Source organism: Eucyclogobius newberryi, unplaced genomic scaffold (genome assembly GCF_026437365.1).
Source record: "Eucyclogobius newberryi isolate DKJ021-1_F unplaced genomic scaffold, fEucNew1.0.hap1 SCAF_13, whole genome shotgun sequence".
In the NCBI taxonomy this organism is placed as follows: domain Eukaryota; kingdom Metazoa; phylum Chordata; class Actinopteri; order Gobiiformes; family Gobiidae; genus Eucyclogobius; species Eucyclogobius newberryi.
In genome coordinates this window covers 26,349,724-26,368,816 of record NW_027315757.1, presented here as the reverse complement: position 1 = coordinate 26,368,816, position 19,093 = coordinate 26,349,724, and the positions used below count along the sequence as shown (strand labels likewise).

Sequence of the window (19,093 nt, the reverse complement as noted above, 5' to 3'; positions counted from 1 at the left end):
ATGTAAAGTGTTAATGTTCACTGATATTTTTATTTCTTTGAATTTACAGTAGATTATCCATACCTTAACTTCTTCCTCAACGTGTCTCTTCAGCTCTTCAATTTGCTGAGTGAAAGCCTGCTTACCTCTGGTCAGCTGAGAAACAAGAGCTTCTTTCTCCTCAAGCTGACGAGAAAACTCTCCTGTAATTACAGCATTTGTTAGATACTTTAAATACTAAAATATAAATACAAAAAACACTCTGTACCATTCTCTGTCTGGAGTCTTGCTCTCTGAGCATTTATGTCATTCAGTTGGCGGACATTCTGTCAAGAAATTACACATGAATCAATGCTATTACTTAACAGTCAGAGAACATAATTCAACTTAGAATATTAAACGACACAGAAACGTCAGTCTTTTGTGTGGCTTGCAAGGGAGAGGAAGGCTTAGCCGAGTCAAGATGTTGTAAGCAACCTGAACGACTTTCCAAAATCACTCTCAGCGTTCCTCCCTCTTACAAGTCATTTTATTAAAATCACACATAAAAAGGAGGCGGGTCACATTTCTCATTGGTCAGCTTCACATTAAAGCACTTGTCTTTTACGACTCTTTGGTATTATCTTTAGAGATAAAAACCTTGGTGAATGTTCTACCCATCTGGTCCCCAGGATAGGAGGAACATTCCTCACGGCTGCTTCTACAACATCTTCACACATGTTATTAGAAAAACATGCCTTTCCCTCCCCCCAGGCTAATGATGCAGATAACTTTTAACACACAAATATAATCATATATTTACATTTTATCACATTTCCCTCCTGTTTATCAAAGCATTAGCCCACTTTCTCATATCCGAACACATCACTCTTTTCAGTTTTCAACATGTTTTTCATATTGGTGTGAACATAATACATTTTACACTCAAAGGGTCATGCACATTAATACTTGTCAGTTTCATCTTCTTCTATAGCTACTAAGGCATAACTATGATGCCCTCGGCTTGTGATTGCTTCTTCCACTGTACGTTCTATAGTGTGTCTACACATTGGTATGCAACAACATCCACAAAACACAAAACAGGCAATTATTACCAACAGTGAGGTCAGTACCGGAACCACGATACCAGTCCACCTGCCGAACCAGCTTTCTAACCATTCTGAGATTTTATTGTCTATTCCAGTGTGTTCTTTCATTTTTCTAGACATAGTTCTCAATTGTGACAGAGTGTTTGTGACTGAGCCGTCCGCGGCTGTATTATTAGGAATGAATGTACAACATTGACCTTTGAAAATCGAACAAACTCCTTTCTTTTCAGCTAATAACATGTCTACTGCCATTCGAGTTTGCCACGCCATTAAAGCGGTGTGATGCAACTGTGACCCGAGAGCAAGTCCTAAATTGTGAGTCAGATTAGTCAACCTTTGTAATTGGAAAGACAGATAATTAATTCTGTCCACATTTTTGTGCGGCGTGATGGGAAATATCGCAGAGACAAGCGGAAGGCCCTCAAACCCTGCTGCTATTTGGTCAGCCAGCTTATACTCATCAGGGACTCCTCTGGGTACCCCAATAGGATCTATATACGTAGTATCAGGTGCTACTGGGAGCATACCAGATTGTCCACTAACGTCTCGCCTTGACCTTTCAGTATGGTTCTGGGTGATGCTTGTTATGACTGCGGCTGGCCACAAGAGCGATACATAGGCACAGAGTCCTACTCCCTTTGCTTCCAAGTGTCCTCTCAGCACGGTGTCTCCACACCACCACCATACATCCTGGCGTTGGGTATCCAAGAGACCTCCTCCCGCTATCTGCACAGTTAGGTTACACATATGAACTGGTACATTTCCCATCTTAAGGCATATTTCATTAACTTTGCATGTAGTTATGTTGTAGCAGACAAAAAAGGCGCTTTTAGGTAATGTAAACAATGGCGGTTGCATATTATTTGTCAATTTTGGAAATGCTCTGTCATAATTGGCACATAGTTTATTATTCATGGTTCTGTTGGCTAGGTGTTGGACGCATGTCGTGTTTACTATTATCGCATCTACTAATAATAACTGTGGTCGTACTGTCATGCATATTATGCAATCCTTTCGCAGAGGTCTTGCCACTGCTAATGCTTCTTGTATCCACATATTTGTTGCAATATGTGCACCCGTTGCCATGTATAGAAAGGTGTCTGGCGTTAATTGCTTTTTATTGGTAACTATTATGGATCCCCGCATTGCCCTTCCTACTGTGTCTAGTGTCTGAGCCTGGGCCTGATTGCTTGAGATCGCTACAACACATACAAGAATATGACAGAATGGATCCAGAGCTGGTCCTGGAACCCACCAATACAGTCTGAATACTTCACATTCTGTCTTATTTTGATGATTGTGTAGATTTACCGTTATTAACACATTACCACTAGTCTGAGCCATTTCTATTTTACCTTTCCATCTTTGTGCGGCGGCTGTAGTAGCGTATGGCTCCCATGATTTTCCTGAATATGCCATTGTGTTTTCCCAGCTACTATCTTGCTGCCCCACCATCATATACATTTCATACTCTTCTACATCAATTTGATCAGTTATTTTCTTCCCCCTGTATTTCAGATCTGCGTATGGAATTTCAAAAATGTATGTTTCATTCACAGGTATACACAATTGTGGCATCCAAGTGGATGCTGATCTATTAGAACATGGGTTGGGTGCCCAGAGTACCTTTGGCTTGCTGTTTGTTCTCTCACGTGGTCCCGACTGTCCGATGCATAATACAGGTGTCAGCACCCATATTACCGCCGTCGCTGCGATGATGATAACACGTACGTCTTTTTGCTGTCTCTGGCTCCCGTTCATTGTAGCAGAGTGTAGCACTTTACGCGCTGTGGCCTCTGTGTTCACTGCATACAAAAATGAAGAATACACCGAAGTCCTGCGTCTTGTAGATCTTATGGATCTGCCGCTGTGTTGTCCGCCGCTGTGTTGTCCGGCGCTGTGTTGTCCAGACATTTCTCTCACTTTCCCATGAGAGCACCCATGTTCTCGTCCCTCCAATGGTCGGTGTGAGGATGACACGGTGTGGCTCCGTCCACTGGCTGTCCCACTTGGATCGTCTCTGTAAACACCACATCTCCAACACGTTCTGCTGTGGTGATAAACAAAGTCTTTTCGACAGTTCAGTGTATTACAAACGTCATTTTTGGCCTTGAGCTCACTCAGCTGGTCTTCAAGTGTCCTGCACATTTTCTCCAGGTTTCCCTGTCATGATAGACTTATTCAGCACACTTTGGAGACGCCCAATTTAGTGCATCCTATTGACTTTAGAAGTTACCTTTGATTTAGCCACAGCCTCCATGTTGCTGGAGAGGTCATCAATCTCCATTTTGTACTCGCTCTTCTCTTTCTCCAGCTTCTGCTTGACACGCTGGAGGTTATCGATCTGCTCTCCCAGCTCAGCCACACTGTCAGCCTGCTTCTTGCGAAGGGCAGAAGCTGTTGCCTCATGCTGCAGAGTGGACTCTTCAAGATCACGACGCAGCTTCTGAAACTCAGCCTCACGCTTCTTGTTCAACTCAATCTGAGCAGATGTGGCTCCACCAGCTTCTTCAAGTCTCTCACTGATTTCCTCAAGCTCCCTGGACAGGTCTGCTCTCTGCTTCTCCACCTTTGCACGAGCTGCTCTCTCAGCCTCAATCTCCTCCTCCAGTTCCTCAATACGAGCCTACATTTGATGACAGGAACAGAAAAGGTTTTCTCATTTGAACCAAAACACTTATGGGAAGTAGTCTCAGTAATTACCTGAAGCTCCTTGATCTTCTTCTGAAGCTGAGACCCAAGAGACTGCTCATCCTCAATCTTGCTGAGGAGCTGGCTGATCTCAAAGTCCTTCCTAAAATAAGAAATTAATCAGTGAGTTAATTAATTAATTCATTGATTGATTGATTGACAAATTATTCAACAGTTAACAAAATATTGTACTTTTTGTTCTTCTCATCAGATTGTTGCTTGTCGTTCTCGAGGTCCATGACGGATTCCTGGGCCATTTTCAGGTCTCCTTCCAGCTTCCTCTTTGCTCTCTCCAGGTCCATGCGAAGCTTCTTCTCTTGTTCCAGAGACCCTTCAAGCTAACAAATAACAATATGTAAGTAATGAAATTCTACTTCTTGATGAACAACGCAACAATAATTTCTCACATCATCAACTTGCTGTTCCAGCTTGGTCTTGGCCTTGGTCAGAGTGTTGACTTTGTCTTCCTCTGCCTGAAGGTCATCCAGAGTTTGCTGGTGGGCCTCTTGGAGGGCTTTCTTTTCTTTGGTCAGCTTGGCAATGGACTCATCTTGAGACGCCATCTCCTCTGTCAAGTTTTTCACCTGTTTGTAATGAAGTGTTATTTTGTATTGTCACATTTGAATCTCAGCATTATAGAATTACTTAATTTTCAACCTTGTTTTCAGTGGCATGTTTTTCTTTCTCCACTTTAGCCAAGGTGAGCTCTAAGTCGTCAATGTCTTTCTTCAGCTCAGAACATTCATCCTCCAGCTTCCTCTTCTTTGCAGTCAGCTCAGCATTGATTTCCTCCTCGTCCTCCAGTCTCTCAGTTGTCTCTTTGAGATTTGCCTCAAGTTGGATTTTGCTTTTGATGAGTCCTTCACACCTCTCCTCTGCATCAGAGAGATTTTCGCCTTCCTAATAAACACATATAGGTGCAATTAATAACAGGCGTTCACCAAATATTTTGAATATTTAACTTTTTTATACTTACAGATGCCACTTGTAGCTGAAGGTCATTCTTCTCCTGCAGCACAGAAACCATTTTCTCCTCCAGCTCCAGCTCCTTCTTCTTGACCAGAGCAGTTGCCAGATCCGACTGCATTTTTCCATAGTTTTCTTTCATTTGAGCCAGTTCTTTCTCAGTCTCAGCGCTCTTCAAAAGAGGCTTGATCTTGAAATAGAGATTCATCCATGGCCAGTTTTTCACATTCATGAAGGAGCGGATGTTGTACTGGATGGTGAAGATAGATTCTCTGCATGATTAAAAACAATGTATTAATAATGACAAACAGACAGACAGACAGACAGACAGACAGAGTATACCTTCTTTGCATCATCTTGACAAACTCTTTCCTCATGACATATCCTCTTGCAAGAGCCTGAGTCATAGTCACCAGCTCAGCCAGTTTCTCATCCCTCATCTCCTCAAGCTGCCCCAGTAGACCAGCTTTGAAGAACACCTGTTTTATGAAAAAAATGTTATTGATGAATTTAACTTCTGCAGTTATTAGTAGATTTATTTGACTGGGAAAGTAAAACATTGTCACCAAATAGGTAACCAATGTTCACGTAGGCACAGGTTAATTTTTAGCACCTGTCTCTGTCCCACATTCTACATCCCTTGGCAGTTTCGGGTACTCGGGTATTTTTTGGGAGAAACTTAAAACCATCTTAGTGTGTCCAAACATGTACTGGGTGTGGTCCACATCAATGGAGCCAAGCAGCTTCTCTGAAGCTTTCTTGTTGTCAATGAACTGTCCCTCAGGGATGACACTGGCATTCAATACTTTGTATCTGGGCAGGGGAACATTTGGGGGTGTTAACAGTCATCGTGGGTGTGTGGTTAAACATTTTACAACTTCTTTAATACCTCTGCTTGAAGTCACCGTAGAGGATTCTGCTGGGGAATCCCTTTCTGCAGATTCTGATGCCCTCCATCACACCATTACACCTCAGCTGGTGGATGAACAGGAAGTTCTCCATAAGACCTGAAAATAATTCGATATTGATTGTTAAAATGATATAGTATACTATACTATACTTTGGAGTTTTGAAAGGCTGATGCTTACCTTGGGTCTTAGATTCATTGGGAATCAAGCAACGCACAAAGTGAGGATGAGTGCTCCTCAAGTTGGTCATCAGCTTGCCCAAGTTTTCCTGAGGATCAGCAGATGATTAATAACACATATGTATAATGTTCAATAACATTTCAAAAACATACTCTGAAAAGGGCAGAGACAGTCTGGAAGGAACCACCCTTCTTTTTGCCACCCTTCTTGCCACCACCACCCGAGGCCTCTGTTAAAAACATATTCATGTGTACTGTATCCTTATATTTTTCCTATTAAAGTCTCAATATTAACTGACATTCTTACCCTCAGCCCCTGCATGGGCAGCATAAAGTAAGGACAGCAGTTTGTTTGCAGACTGGTCGTTCTGAGTCGTTCAGTGGGTCCTTGTTCTTGTCTAGCCAGACATTGTAGTCTACAGTACCAGCGTAGTGGACCAGAGCAAAGTGAGCTTCTGCCTTTCCTTTGCCTGGCTTTGGTTTCTCAAAGGCTTTGTTCTTGCCCAGATGTTGGTCATACAGCTTGTTCTTAAAGGATGTATCAGAGGCCTTGGGGAACATGCACTCCTCTTCAAGGATGGCAAAGATTCCCATTGGCTGTGAAGAATATGTCCTTGTTAGGGATATTAGTGAACATTATTATGCATAATTGTATTTTGTTAGAGAAAAAAGAAAAATCATTGATAACCTTCTCAATAAGCTCAATGCAGGCAGCCAAGTCCATACCAAAGTCAATAAACTCCCATACAATGCCCTCTTTCTTGTACTCATCTTGCTCCAGGACAAACATGGTATGGTTGAAAAACTGTTGCAGTTTCTCATTGGTGAAGTTGATGCAGAGCTGCTCCAAACTGTTGTACTACAAATCAAAAGTATAGAACTATTTAGCCTCATAATCATAGTGAGCATGCTTGCTACAAAATACTGTTAGACTTACATCAAAGATTTCAAATCCAGCAATATCCAACACTCCAATGAAGAAGGATCGTGCCTGCTTGGTGTCCAACATCTCATTGATACGAATGACCATCCACAAGAACATTTTCTCATAGACAGACTTGCACAGAGCACTGACAGAATTGTTGACCTTGAGAACATTAGATGTAAAAATATATATATTATACATTCAAGTTCATGATTAAAATGTATTAATATACTAAGCACCACATACTTGTGGGACAGTTTGACCTTTGGTCACCATCTCATTTCCGACTTTGACTCTTGGATAGCAAAGACATTTCAGCATGTCAGCCGAGTTCAGACCCAAGAGGTAAGCAATTTTATCAGCCTCTGGTTAAAAAGGATGGTAAAAAAGAGTTGCTAAATGGACTAGCATGATAAAATCACATACACATGCTCTTTATATGAATAAACATTTGGACAATGCGGTTTCATATTCTATGGTTTCCATTGAATAGTTTGAATATATATATATATATATATATATATATATATATAGATATATATATATATATGTGTTTTTTTTTAATGCCACCCTCATTGCCGTCAGGCTCGGCCTGCTCCTCGCGCTGCTTCTGCTTGAACTTCATGATGTTGCCATGATGCATCACAGCACCAGTCAGCTTGTAGATGCCCAATTTTTCCTCAGCGGTGAAGCCCAGGATGTCAATGGCTGTCTACAAAAACATATACACTCCTTTGGAATTTGTTTTACACCAGACTGCAGACTGCATCCTTTAACTTACATCAGTTGCAATGAACTCCTCCACATCATCAATGCTCTTCACAGTGATTTCACCCTGGCTGATCATTGGGTAATCATAAGGGTTAGTGGTGATCAGAAGAGCCTCTGGAGTAAAAAAAAGAATAGAAAAAAAAGTAATTAAGCAAGAAAATTATTTTCGGCCTCAAAAATGTTAACATAGTGTCCCATAACATACCCAGCAGCTGAGGCTGGTGGCCGGTCATGAGCTGGTAGAAGATGTGGTAGCTCCTCTCAGCAGACAGCTGGAAGGTCACACGGGACTTCTCCAGCAGATCTAAAAATAAAGAAATATACAAAATACATCCGTGGCCCTCTCCTTGAACCGACACCTTAACGTGGTGGAGGGGTTTGAGTGCCCGAATGATCCCGGGAGCTATGTTGTCGGGGGCTTCATGCCCCTGGTAGGGTCTCCCAAGGCAAACAGGTCCAAGGTGACGGGTCAGACAAAGATCGGTTCAGAAGCCCCCTATGATGACAACACGAACAAGGCAGTTTACGTTGCCCGGATCGGCGTCACCGGGGCCCCATCCTGGAGCCAGGCCTGGGATGGGTGCTCCATGGCGAGCGCCTGGTGGCCGGGTCTTACCCCACGGGGCCCGGCCGGGCACAGCCCGAAAGAGCAACCTGGGGCCGCCCTCCCGTGGGCCCACCACCCGCAGGAGGATCCATAAGGGGCCGGTGCAGAGAGATCTGGGCGGCAGTCGACGGCAGGGGCCTCGGCGACCAGATTTCCAGACACAGAGACTAACTCTGGGGACATGGAATGTCACCTCGCTGGGGGGGAAAGAGCCTGAGCTTGTGCGGGAGGTTGAGCGATACCGACTAGATATAGTCGGCCTCACCTCCACGCACAGTTTGGGCTCTGGAACCCATCTCCTCGAGAGGGGCTGGACGCTCCACTTCTCTGGTGTTGCCCGCGGGGAGAGGCGGCGGGCTGGTGTGGGCTTGCTGATAGCCCCTCAGCTCAGCCGCCACGTGTTGTGACCTGTCCCCCCCCCTTGGGGTGGGGGACAGGTCTCTCACTGTTGTGGCGGCCTACGGGCCGAACAGCAGTGCAGAGTACCCGGCCTTCTTGGAGTCCTTGGGAGGGGTACTGGACAGTGCACCGACCGGGGACTCCGTTGTTCTACTGGGGGACTTCAACGCCCACGTGGGCAATGACAGTGACACCTGGAGAGGGGTGATCGGGAAGAACGGCTTCCCCGATCTGAACCCGAGCGGTGTTCAGTTATTGGACTTCTGTGCTAGCCACGGATTGTCCATAACGAACACCATGTTCAAGCACAAGGGTGTTCATCAGTGCACATGGCACCAGGACACCCTAGGCCGGAGGTCAATGATCGACTTTGTTGTCGTGTCATCAGACCTCCGGCCGCGTGTCTTGGACACTCGGGTGAAGAGAGGGGCAGAGTTGTCAACCGATCACCACCTGGTGGTGAGTTGGATCCGCTGGCGGAGGAGGAAGCCGGACAGACTTGGCAGACCCAAGCGCATTGTGAGGGTCTGTTGGGAACGTCTAGTGGAGCCCTCTGTCAGTAGGGTATTCAACTCGCACCTCCGGGAGAGCTTCTCCCATGTCCCGGGGGAGGCTGGGGACATTGAGTCCGAGTGGACCATGTTCTCCGCCTCCATTGTTGATGCGGCTGCTCGGAGCTGTGGTCGCAAGGTCTCCGGTGCCTGTCGTGGCGGCAACCCCCGAACCCGGTGGTGGACACCGGAAGTAAGGGATGCCGTCAGACTGAAGAAGGAGGCCTATCAGGCCACTCTGGCTTGTAGGTCTCCGGAGGTCATCGAGGGGTATCGGCAGGCCAAGCGAGCCGCGGCTCGTGCTGTCGCAGAGGCAAAAACCCGGGCCTGGGAGGAGTTCGGGGAGGCCATGGAGGAGGACTATCGGTCGGCACCAAAGAAATTCTGGCAAACCGTCCTGCGCCTCAGGAGGGGGAAGCAGTGTCTCACCAACACCGTTTACGGTGCGGGTGGAGGCCTGCTGACCTCGACTGGGGATGTCGTCGGACGGTGGAAGGAATACTTTGAGGATCTCCTTAATCCCTCAGTCACGTCTTCCGAAGAGGAAGTAGAGACCGGGGACTCGGAGGCTGGCTCATCCATCACCCAAGCTGAAGTCACTGAGGTTGTTCGCAAACTCCTCGGTGGCAGGGCTCCGGGGGTGGATGAGATCCGCCCTGAGTACCTAAAGTATCTGGATGTTGTAGGACTGTCTTGGTTGACACGTCTCTGCAACATCGCGTGGCGGTCGGGGACCGTGCCTCTGGACTGGCAGACCGGGGTGGTGGTCCCTCTGTTCAAGAAGGGGGACCGGAGGGTGTGTTCCAACTACAGAGGGATCACACTCCTCAGCCTCCCAGGTAAGGTCTATTCCAAGGTACTGGAGAGGAGAATCCGACCGATAGTCGAACCTCGGATTCAGGAGGAGCAGAGTGGTTTTCGTCCCGGTCGTGGAACACTGGACCAGCTCTATACCCTCCATCGGGTGCTCGAGGGTTCATGGGAGTTTGCCCAACCAGTCCACATGTGCTTTGTGGATCTGGAGAAGGCTTTCGACCGTGTCCCTCGGGGTGTCCTTTGGGGGGTGCTTCGGGAGTACGGGGTCCGGGGCCCTTTGCTCAGGGCTGTCCGGTCCCTGTATGACCGGAGCAGGAGCTGTGTTCGCATTGCCGGCAGTAAGTCAGACCTGTTCCCAGTGCATGTTGGACTCCGCCAGGGCTGCCCTTTGTCACCGGTTCTGTTCATAATTTTTATGGACAGAATTTCTAGGCGCAGTCGGGGGTTGGAGGGTGTCCGGTTTGGGGACCACAGGATCTCATCTCTGCTGTTTGCAGACGATGTTGTCCTGATGGCTCCATCAAACCCGGACCTGCAACATGCACTGGGACGGTTTGCAGCCGAGTGTGAAGCGGCTGGGATGAGAATCAGCACCTCCAAATCCGAGGCCATGGTTCTCGACCGGAAAAAGGTGGCTTGCCCTCTCCAGGTGGGTGGGGTGTCCTTGCCCCAAGTGGAGGAGTTCAAGTATCTCGGGGTCTTGTTCACGAGTGAGGGAAGGATGGAGCGTGAGATCGACAGGCGGATCGGTGCAGCGGCTGCAGTGATGCAGTCGCTGCATCGGACTGTTGTGGTGAAGAGGGAGCTGAGCCGAAAGGCAAAGCTCTCTATTTACCGGTCGGTCTACGTTCCTACCCTCAACTATGGTCATGAGCTTTGGGTAGTGACCGAAAGAACAAGATCGCGGATACAAGCGGTCGAAATGAGTTTCCTCCGCCGTGTGGCTGGGCGCTCCCTTAGAGATAAGGTGAGGAGCTCGGCCACACGGGGGGAGCTCGGAGTAGAGCCGCTGCTCCTCCACGTCGAGAGGAGCCAGCTGAGGTGGCTCGGGCATCTGTTCCGGATGCCTCCTGGGCGCCTCCCTCGGGAGGTGTTTCAGGCATGTCCCACCGGGAAGAGGCCCCGGGGAAGACCCAGGACACGCTGGAGAGACTATGTCTCTCGGCTGGCCTAGGCACGCCTCGGGATCCCCCCGGAGGAGTTAGAGGAAGTGTCTGGGGAGAAGGAAGTCTGGGAGTCCCTGCTCAGACTGCTGCCCCCGCGACCCGGCCCCGGATAAAGCGGCAGAAGATGGATGGATGGATGGACATCCGTGGCTCACACAACATGTAACCATGCAGCCGTACATGTTTCAATATCAGCTGAAGCCAATTTTCCCGATGTTCCAAAATGGATCCTGATGAATTTACCCTAAATAAATTACAATTTTATTTTTATTTCAAAGTTATTGTTGTGTTGAAGTTATTATTTTGTACTTTTCTTAATACTACTTACAAAAACGAGAAGAGTTGTCATTTCTCACAATTTTGGCATTACCATAAGCCTCCAGCAGAGGGTTGGCAGCAATAATTTGGTCCTCCAGTGATCCCTAAAATACATAATCATATATAGTGTATTAAGTAGGAATACATGCAATTAATGACATATGTAGTCATAACAATATACCTGCATTTTGCCAGGGGCTGGCTCTGCTTTCTTACCACCAAATGCTGCAGCAATTGTTGCAAAGTATTGGATGACACGTTTGGTGTTGACAGTCTTTCCAGCACCGGATTCTCCGCTGGTTTTGGAAGAGATTTTAAAGTCTCAGGTGGTGTTATAACATGAAGGTATACAACAGGTTAAAAGCTACTGCGACACTTACGTAATCAGAATAGACTGGTTCTCACGATCTAAAATTATAAACAAAAAACAGTATTAAAAATGCTTATGCCTGCGTTTTTATTTTATGATCTTTTTTTAATCTCACCAGTAAGCATGAACTGATAGCCATTGTCAGAGATTGAGAAGATGTGGGGTTTTAAGAGGTTGATGGAGCCTTGTCAGCAGCAGTGAACCACTCGATTTGGTCAAGCATCTTGGACATCCGTGTCATCTTGAAACCCAGATCAAGCGGCTGCAATTTTAGTAGGATTTTTTGTTTCAAATGTCAACTGTATTAAATTACCATGTGACCAGATCCTGAAGAAGCGGTCCAATCCCAAAATATACTTTTAAATGTGTTTAATATGGATTTGAGAATTTACAATTGGACTTCCCGATCAATTGAACTCTTTTGGATGAATTTTAAATAATTTATATTGAAAAAGTAATATTATTGCTCATTGCAATATCTATAACACAGAATTAAATAATTGTAATCACTTAATTAATACAGATAATTATATATGGGACATGACCTTGAAAATAGAAACGCAAAACAATGACGTGGTCAATTGCCTGAGATGTGGGGGGATGAAGGGTGTTGGAGAAGCAGCTATGTTGAGCTGGTATATATGGTTATAAACAGTGTGCTGTGACATCTCATATTCACTAATAAAATTGAATTTAAACCCTTTCCATAAAGATCGCGTGGTATTACATGTTCACTAGAAGAGCTCCCTGAAGGAGACTATCTATATTAAGTGCACTCAGACATCAAAGATATTTTCCCTTATGGGTTGCACATGTTTGGCTGTATTAACCTGTTAGAATAAAACATCCTTAATCCTCATTTAGTTTGGTCCCTTTTACTCCACTGTTTTGACGGCTGTAGAAAATACGGCTGTAAAATAAAATATTGTTAAAAATATATACATATTATAGTGTAATTTTAATATAAAACAAATAGTCATAAAGTCATAGATGGCCCACTTTCCATATTAAAATATGAGTTTGAGCCAACTTTTCTTTTTCCTTTTTATTAACCTTTTGGGTATTAGTAACAACAGTGGCTTTTTTATTTATTTTAATTTTAAACTTTTTGTATGGGTGCAGTGATTATTTTGAAAAGGAGGGGCTTCTCATTATAACCAGATGACAGCCCCGCCCACGTTCCGAAGAGACACTACATTTTTAATTGATCTGACATTACACTATAAAGTTATGATTTCCTGATCACTTGTGGTTTCCCCTTTTGAGAAGTGATCAAATGTGTGATTTTTACAATTTCTAAAAAAACAGTTTTCCGTAAAATAACAGGAAAATGTAACAGCAGCAAATTACCCACTATAACTAAATTATATATTGTGAATTTATAGTGTTCTTTCTATAAAATTCCATGAGGTGAAAAATTGAGAGTGTTATGTTAATACAAAGAACACTTTTATGTTTGTAATTATCATATTGTGGACACTTCCGTCAGCTAAACATTACTCAGCATTTCTCAAACTATTTTTTATTTTTTTTTCCCAAGACAATTATTTATTTACACAAGAAAAACTTCTAAACACAAAGCACATGACAGTAAAATTATACTTTCTTAAAAATAAAACTGAAGACATTTCACCTTTTGGTAATTGGAGGTTAAACTAGTTCAATGTCATTGGATTTAAAGTCAGTAGAAAACGACCACTAAGTAAAAAGCAACAAATCCTCCAAATCAAAAAACAAATTTGATCTTCTTGTTAGATCTCATAATACGTAAAATAGAGTTGTATCTCTTGTGCCAAAACAATGTCCCTGCAGTCTTGTCTAAATTACACTCATTTTATATCAATGGACATGTCAAAGCCAATGTCAAAGCCAATGTCCAATTTGTTGTATAGATCGAGGTAAAAGATCCTTTCCCCCCTTTTCTGTCAACTTTTTCTGCAAAATTTATGACAACTTGCTATTGGTCAGAGATTCAAAATGCGTATTGGTATATATAGCCCATTATGCATCTTTATCTGTATAAAATCAAACAAAGGCTTTAAAAAACAAAAACAGTCGAGCTGAATGAGGTGGAGAGAGAAAGTAGGCCTATACCTGTGTTAATGTATCAATCAATCAATCAATCAATCAATCAATCAACCAATCAAATAAGTTAACAGGAGGACTGGTCAGAATCAGGAAGGAGGATGAATTCTGGGAACATAACGTGTGATCAGGTCCTGGCGAGTCTTGGTGCTATGACATACACAGTGGCCCTGTACAATTGAAGCATATAATTATTACGGATACAAGGCAGTGTGGAAGTACAATGCACAGATGAATTAGGAAGCACATACAGCATGTGACATAAGGTTATCTGTCATTGAGTGAGCTGTGGCCTCCTGTACCCTTCACTGTGAGTGCAGCTGTATGAAGCATGTTGGAGAATGAGCTCCTCTGCCTTTTTATTGTCCAGAGTGGGACCAGTTTGTACAGTGTCCTCTTGTCCCTCTTGTGACAAACATATTCTGCTTACAGCCAGGGCTCTTAAATCATATCTTGTAAATACTATCTGTGGATAACACTCCCGTCCCAACAGCACCTGTCTGGCCTCTGTAGGGCTATAAACTGTATCCTGCACATTTCTGTCAGTATTGTAAGTACTTAATGCTGGAGGTTCTGGTCATAACTCCTGTATGAGACATGGCTGATATTCCACCTGGGCATGTTATACCTTGTTTTAAAGCTTAGACTCTCTAGAAAACAACCAATTTACTGACAGATTAATGTTCCAATATTTAGCACAGCCATTGTTTTCCTCGGCTTTACCTCTGGAGCTTTAGACAGGTATTGTATTTAGAAGGCTCCCGTGGGTGTGTCTTCTTTACCTGAGAAGGGGTGTAGGTGTGTGGGCGGTATGTGCGTTCTTTTTTTTTGTATATATGCATTCAATAGTATGTAATGGATGCAGTGTTGGGTAGTGTTACTTTTAAAAGTAACTTTTAGCGTTACCTCGTTATGGCCCTGGAAACTAACGTGTTCATTTACTGCGCTGTGTTATTATAATTGTAACGCATATTCCATATATAATTATCTGTATTAATTATAATACATGTATTGTAATGTGTTAGAGTACTCTTGTGTTACCAAAAAGTAACATTATTGTATGACCAAAATTGTTTGCCGACAATCCCTTTGCGGTGCTAAACACAGTATCTTAATCATTAAAATATCAAATGAACAAGCAAAGTAAATGCGTTTGACTGAGCTTTATTTATCTATTATGTTGACAGATTACTACAATACAATGCCATGCAAGAAGCATGTGTAGGCCTGTCCTCAAGCAATGAAAAACACCACTAATACACTTGTTTTAGCAATGTATTTTATTCATATCAAACTCACCACATCGCTGTTACCCTATATTTACTTTTACAGAAACAAAACAGTGGTTATAACAATGGAGTTTTTCAAAACTTGCATCTGAAAGGTTTATTTCTCTTTGGCGTGAGGACCAGACGCCTCACTAGTTGCTCACAACACACCGAAACAAGTGTTTTCTCTTTCGACTCTGCAGCTGGGAAACAAACCTGGCTCTGGGATTCTGCTGAGGAAATGAGACCGGCAAAGATATGAGACCTGACCAAAACGAACGCATTATTGATTTGAAAAAGTAACTTGGGGAGTACTAGATTACATGGGTGACCAAACTCATGCGTTACTTTCCTCGTAAGTTATTTTAGTACTCTAACCCCCAACTCTAAATGGGCAGGTCAAATACAGCTCAGCTTGTTAATAACTACACAAATGATCAGGAAATCACAATTTTATAGTATCATTGCAAAGTTATCAAAAACTATTGTTATATAATATGTATTCATATTTTATATGAAAAATGTGCCATGTACACATTATACATTATCACACATTATGTGTGATCTTTTCACTACGTCTGTGAACTTTTTGAAATAACAATAAAAAAATTAATTCTTGTGTTTTTTTTTATGGGATTAACAGAATCCCGTAAAAAGTTTTAAATTTGATTATCTACAATATATATATTTCTATATATATATCAAACTAAGGTGGGATACTAAAATCACCTTTAATTTTTACTGTAAGAATCTTTCATAATTCATATTCAAAATCGCAATGTATGGCAAATATATCAAACATAAAAAGGACAACTACACCACTTTGAAGGTCCATAACATCCTATTCTCAAGAGGTTTGAGAGAACTTGCACCGTAGATATTTTCTCACTGGTCCCCTACTCACTCTGTCACTGCATCCAACAGATCAGTTTGTGGATGCAAAACAACTTTCTCCAGCTGAACTCAGACAAGACTGAAATAATCGTTTTTGGCCCACAGAAACAAAGAGAAAGTGTTAGCGGTCACCTCCAGAGTCTCGCTCTAAAACCTACAAACCAAATTAGAAATCTGGGGGTAATAATGGACTCAGACTTGAACTTTAATTGCCACGTCAAATCAATAACATCAGCAGCTTTTTACCATCTAAAAAACATTGCCAAAATCAAAAATATAATGTCAAAACCAGATTTAGAGAGACTTATCCATGCGTTTGTCTCCAGTAGATTAGACTACTGTAACGGCCTGCTCACTGGTCTCTCCAAACGAGTTGTAAAACAGCTGCAGTACATCCAGAACGCTGCTGCTCGGGTCCTGACCTGAACCAGGAAGTATGATCACATTAGTCCTGTTCTCAGGTCTCTGCACTGGCTCCTGTGGCTCAGAGAATAGACTTTAAAGCAGCTCTGCTTGTGTACAAGTCTCTCCATGGCCTAGCACCAAAGTACATCTTGGATATGTTAGTGCCATATGAACCATCTCGGACTCTGAGGACCTCAGGGACCGGCCTCCTGCTGGTGCCCAGAGTCAGGACAAAACATGGGGAATCTGCGTTTCAGTTTTATGCAGCTAAAATCTGGAACAGTCTTCCTGAAGATGTGAGACAGGCTTCTACTCTGACAATGTTCAAATCTAAGCTAAAAACAGTTTTGTTTAGCTGCGCATATGACTGAAAGGATTTTTTCTTTGCACTCTTCTCTTTTGTTTGTGATTTTATTAGTTTAGAAAATCAGTTGGATTGATTATTTTTAATTTAGTTTCTGTAATTTCTTTGTGATTTGAATGCATTTTTCCTGCTGTGAAGCACTTTGAATTGCCTTGTGTATGAAATGTGCTCTACAAATAAACTTGCCTTGCCTTGCCTTGCCTACACCAACTTGCCAAGTATCTTTCATTTTTACAGAAGGGATTTTTTATAATTCATATTCAATATCACAATGTATGGAGAATATGTCAAACGTCAATGGACACCACTTTGAAGGTTCGTAATATCTTATTCTTAAGAGGTGTGTGAGAACTTACACTGGAAATACCTACATTAAAAATGAAAGATACTGGTGTAGGGCACTGGTGAGAAAAGATCTGCAGTGTAAGTACTCACACAGCTCTTGAGAATAAGATAATATGGACCTTCAAAATGATGTTGTCCATTGAGCGTGGTGTCCGAGACTGCAGGAGTATATTTGTGCAGGAGTTTATTATTGCAGTATTGATACATCATGTACAATTGAATAGAAATTAAAATATATGACATAAATGAATAGTCACATATTTTTTCAACATAGTTATTTTTTTAAATGTCCATATGCTTATGTAACAGGCAACTTTTTATTTATATTTTGTTACACTGTTTAATAAAGAATAAAACATTACATGAATATGTAGTTCATTTTTCAAACTTTGATTTCACTCTCCATGTTTTGTTTAGTCCCTAAACTGGAACACCACGTCCGTGCTTTTTATGATTACCGTAATTAGCAGGCAAAATACGCAACAGCTTTTCTCGTGCGGGCCGCTTTACCGTCACCTCCGAAAAGGCGGACCACTTCACCGCGGTTACTATTTCTGCTTCTAGTTTCATCTTAAAATTACCGTTGTTCTTGGCGTCTAGTCATAGATGTTTTACATTATAGTAACATGCTTCGAGTTCTTTCCCCAAACCAAAATAGCTCAAATTAATTTCCTTTTATTTTTTTAAGTAAAACAGCACCATCGTGTGACAAAAACAGATATTGCAACAAACATTTACTGAACTAAAATACAAATAGTTTTAAAGTACCCGTTTTTCACCTGGTTACATACATATAGGCCTTCTTTGTATATATTTAAAACAAATATTGAGTAAAATATGAAAATGTGTCACATCAAATAATGGGATTATTCACCTGGACCAGAAATACAATTAGTCAGGGTGACCACTTCAAATGTAGAAGAGAGAGACACGTTTTAATTGGCCCATCGAAACAAAAATCCTTGGAAGGATGTTTCCACTGGCCCACAAGTTGGTGTAATCGCAGGTGAACACTGCCGATGTGTCTGCAAGATCACCATATTATTTTAAGTTTAATCAATCGTAACGCACAGAGAGAGAGACTGGAATAGGTACCAACAATATTGCTACCCTGAAATCCAGTACACCAAGTCTTGATTTCTTTGCAATGGAAAAGGGCGAAATGGTTTACCGGACATCCAGAAGAGGGACAAGTGGTCACCCTGCAACTGTAGCCAGTAGGTCATTTTCAGGATGGCATATTGTCTGGTGAAGCACTGCTGCCCTCAATTGGACAAATGTGATCCAAGATTGCAGCTATTATATCTTCAGTGTTATACTGGCTTGACAAACTATTTAGTGCCAATATTTGTGAGGTATTAAAGTAAAGTAGGCCAAGGCCAATGCACAGTGCCGTGTCAGAGTACATAACATAACTCAAAAATCATGTTATTTCAAGAGGCCACGGCTACAAATCTGACCTTTTTATTTTTGATGTTGCATATTTGATTTTTTAAGGAGAAAAGGAGAGTCTAAGGCAGGGGTGTCCAAACTATGGCCCTCAGACCTGTTCAGTCCTGTTAAATTGGTCCAAACAACAACAAAAAATAATTTCACTGTAAAATTTGAAAGATTCTGCTATAAAACATAATCTAATTAACACACATTTTTGATACCTACAGACCTATTGTTTATGTTCCAAGCCTTATTAAAGGTGTGGAGGTTCATCAAAACTACATCAAATGCAACATTTCCAATGATTAACTTCATTGTCCTATCATCTGTGGCCCTTCGCGCTGTATGTTTCAAAATGTGGTAAAAAAAAGTTTGTACAAGGTTCTGGGACAGTTATCAATTTGCTAAATTCCTGTGAACATGGTTTAATCAGCTTCTGTTTATTGTTTGATTCTAACCTTCTGTTGGTTAAATCAACAATTCTGGAATGCCTCCACGGCAACGACTGTTGTGATTTTTAGTGTTATAAAAAATTGTTGAATTGAGATTAATTTATTTATCGTA

General features: G+C 42.6%; 2 protein-coding genes across 2 annotated transcripts in view; both read right to left on the bottom strand.

The window, feature by feature from the left end:
* Positions 1-11,287, bottom strand: part of LOC140358336 (myosin heavy chain, fast skeletal muscle-like) — a 63,653-nt gene extending 52,366 nt beyond the window's left edge. The window contains exons 1-3 of the mRNA XM_072443106.1: positions 11,227-11,287; positions 7,713-7,811; positions 7,518-7,621 (exon numbers count right to left, since the gene is read on the bottom strand). Coding sequence (XP_072299207.1) covers positions 7,518-7,621; positions 7,713-7,740 — 132 coding nt within the window. The 5' untranslated portion in view covers positions 7,741-7,811; positions 11,227-11,287. The remainder of the gene's footprint in view (positions 1-7,517; positions 7,622-7,712; positions 7,812-11,226) is intronic.
* Positions 1,627-7,505, bottom strand: LOC140357782 (myosin heavy chain, fast skeletal muscle-like). Its single transcript, XM_072442299.1, has 18 exons — positions 7,494-7,505; positions 7,307-7,448; positions 6,983-7,101; positions 6,749-6,868; positions 6,500-6,670; positions 6,172-6,408; positions 5,813-5,900; positions 5,614-5,731; positions 5,338-5,537; positions 5,067-5,241; positions 4,735-4,996; positions 4,416-4,658; positions 4,166-4,342; positions 3,951-4,096; positions 3,771-3,861; positions 3,304-3,693; positions 3,161-3,230; positions 1,627-1,793 (listed from the first exon to the last, which is right to left on the bottom strand). Exons 1-18 carry the CDS (start codon positions 7,503-7,505, stop codon positions 1,627-1,629), a joined length of 2,928 nt encoding a protein of 975 aa, XP_072298400.1.
* Positions 11,288-19,093: the final 7,806 nt, after the last annotated feature.

Bases quoted from the DNA above. Each gene is read 5' to 3' on its own strand.
- LOC140357782 (XM_072442299.1), bottom strand. The intron at 5,901-6,171 runs GTCTGCAAACAA...GCTGATCCTCAG, and splicing joins TGAACGACTCAGAACGACCA to GAAAACTTGGGCAAGCTGAT. The intron at 3,862-3,950 runs GTACAATATTTT...TTCTTATTTTAG, and splicing joins TCTGATGAGAAGAACAAAAA to GAAGGACTTTGAGATCAGCC.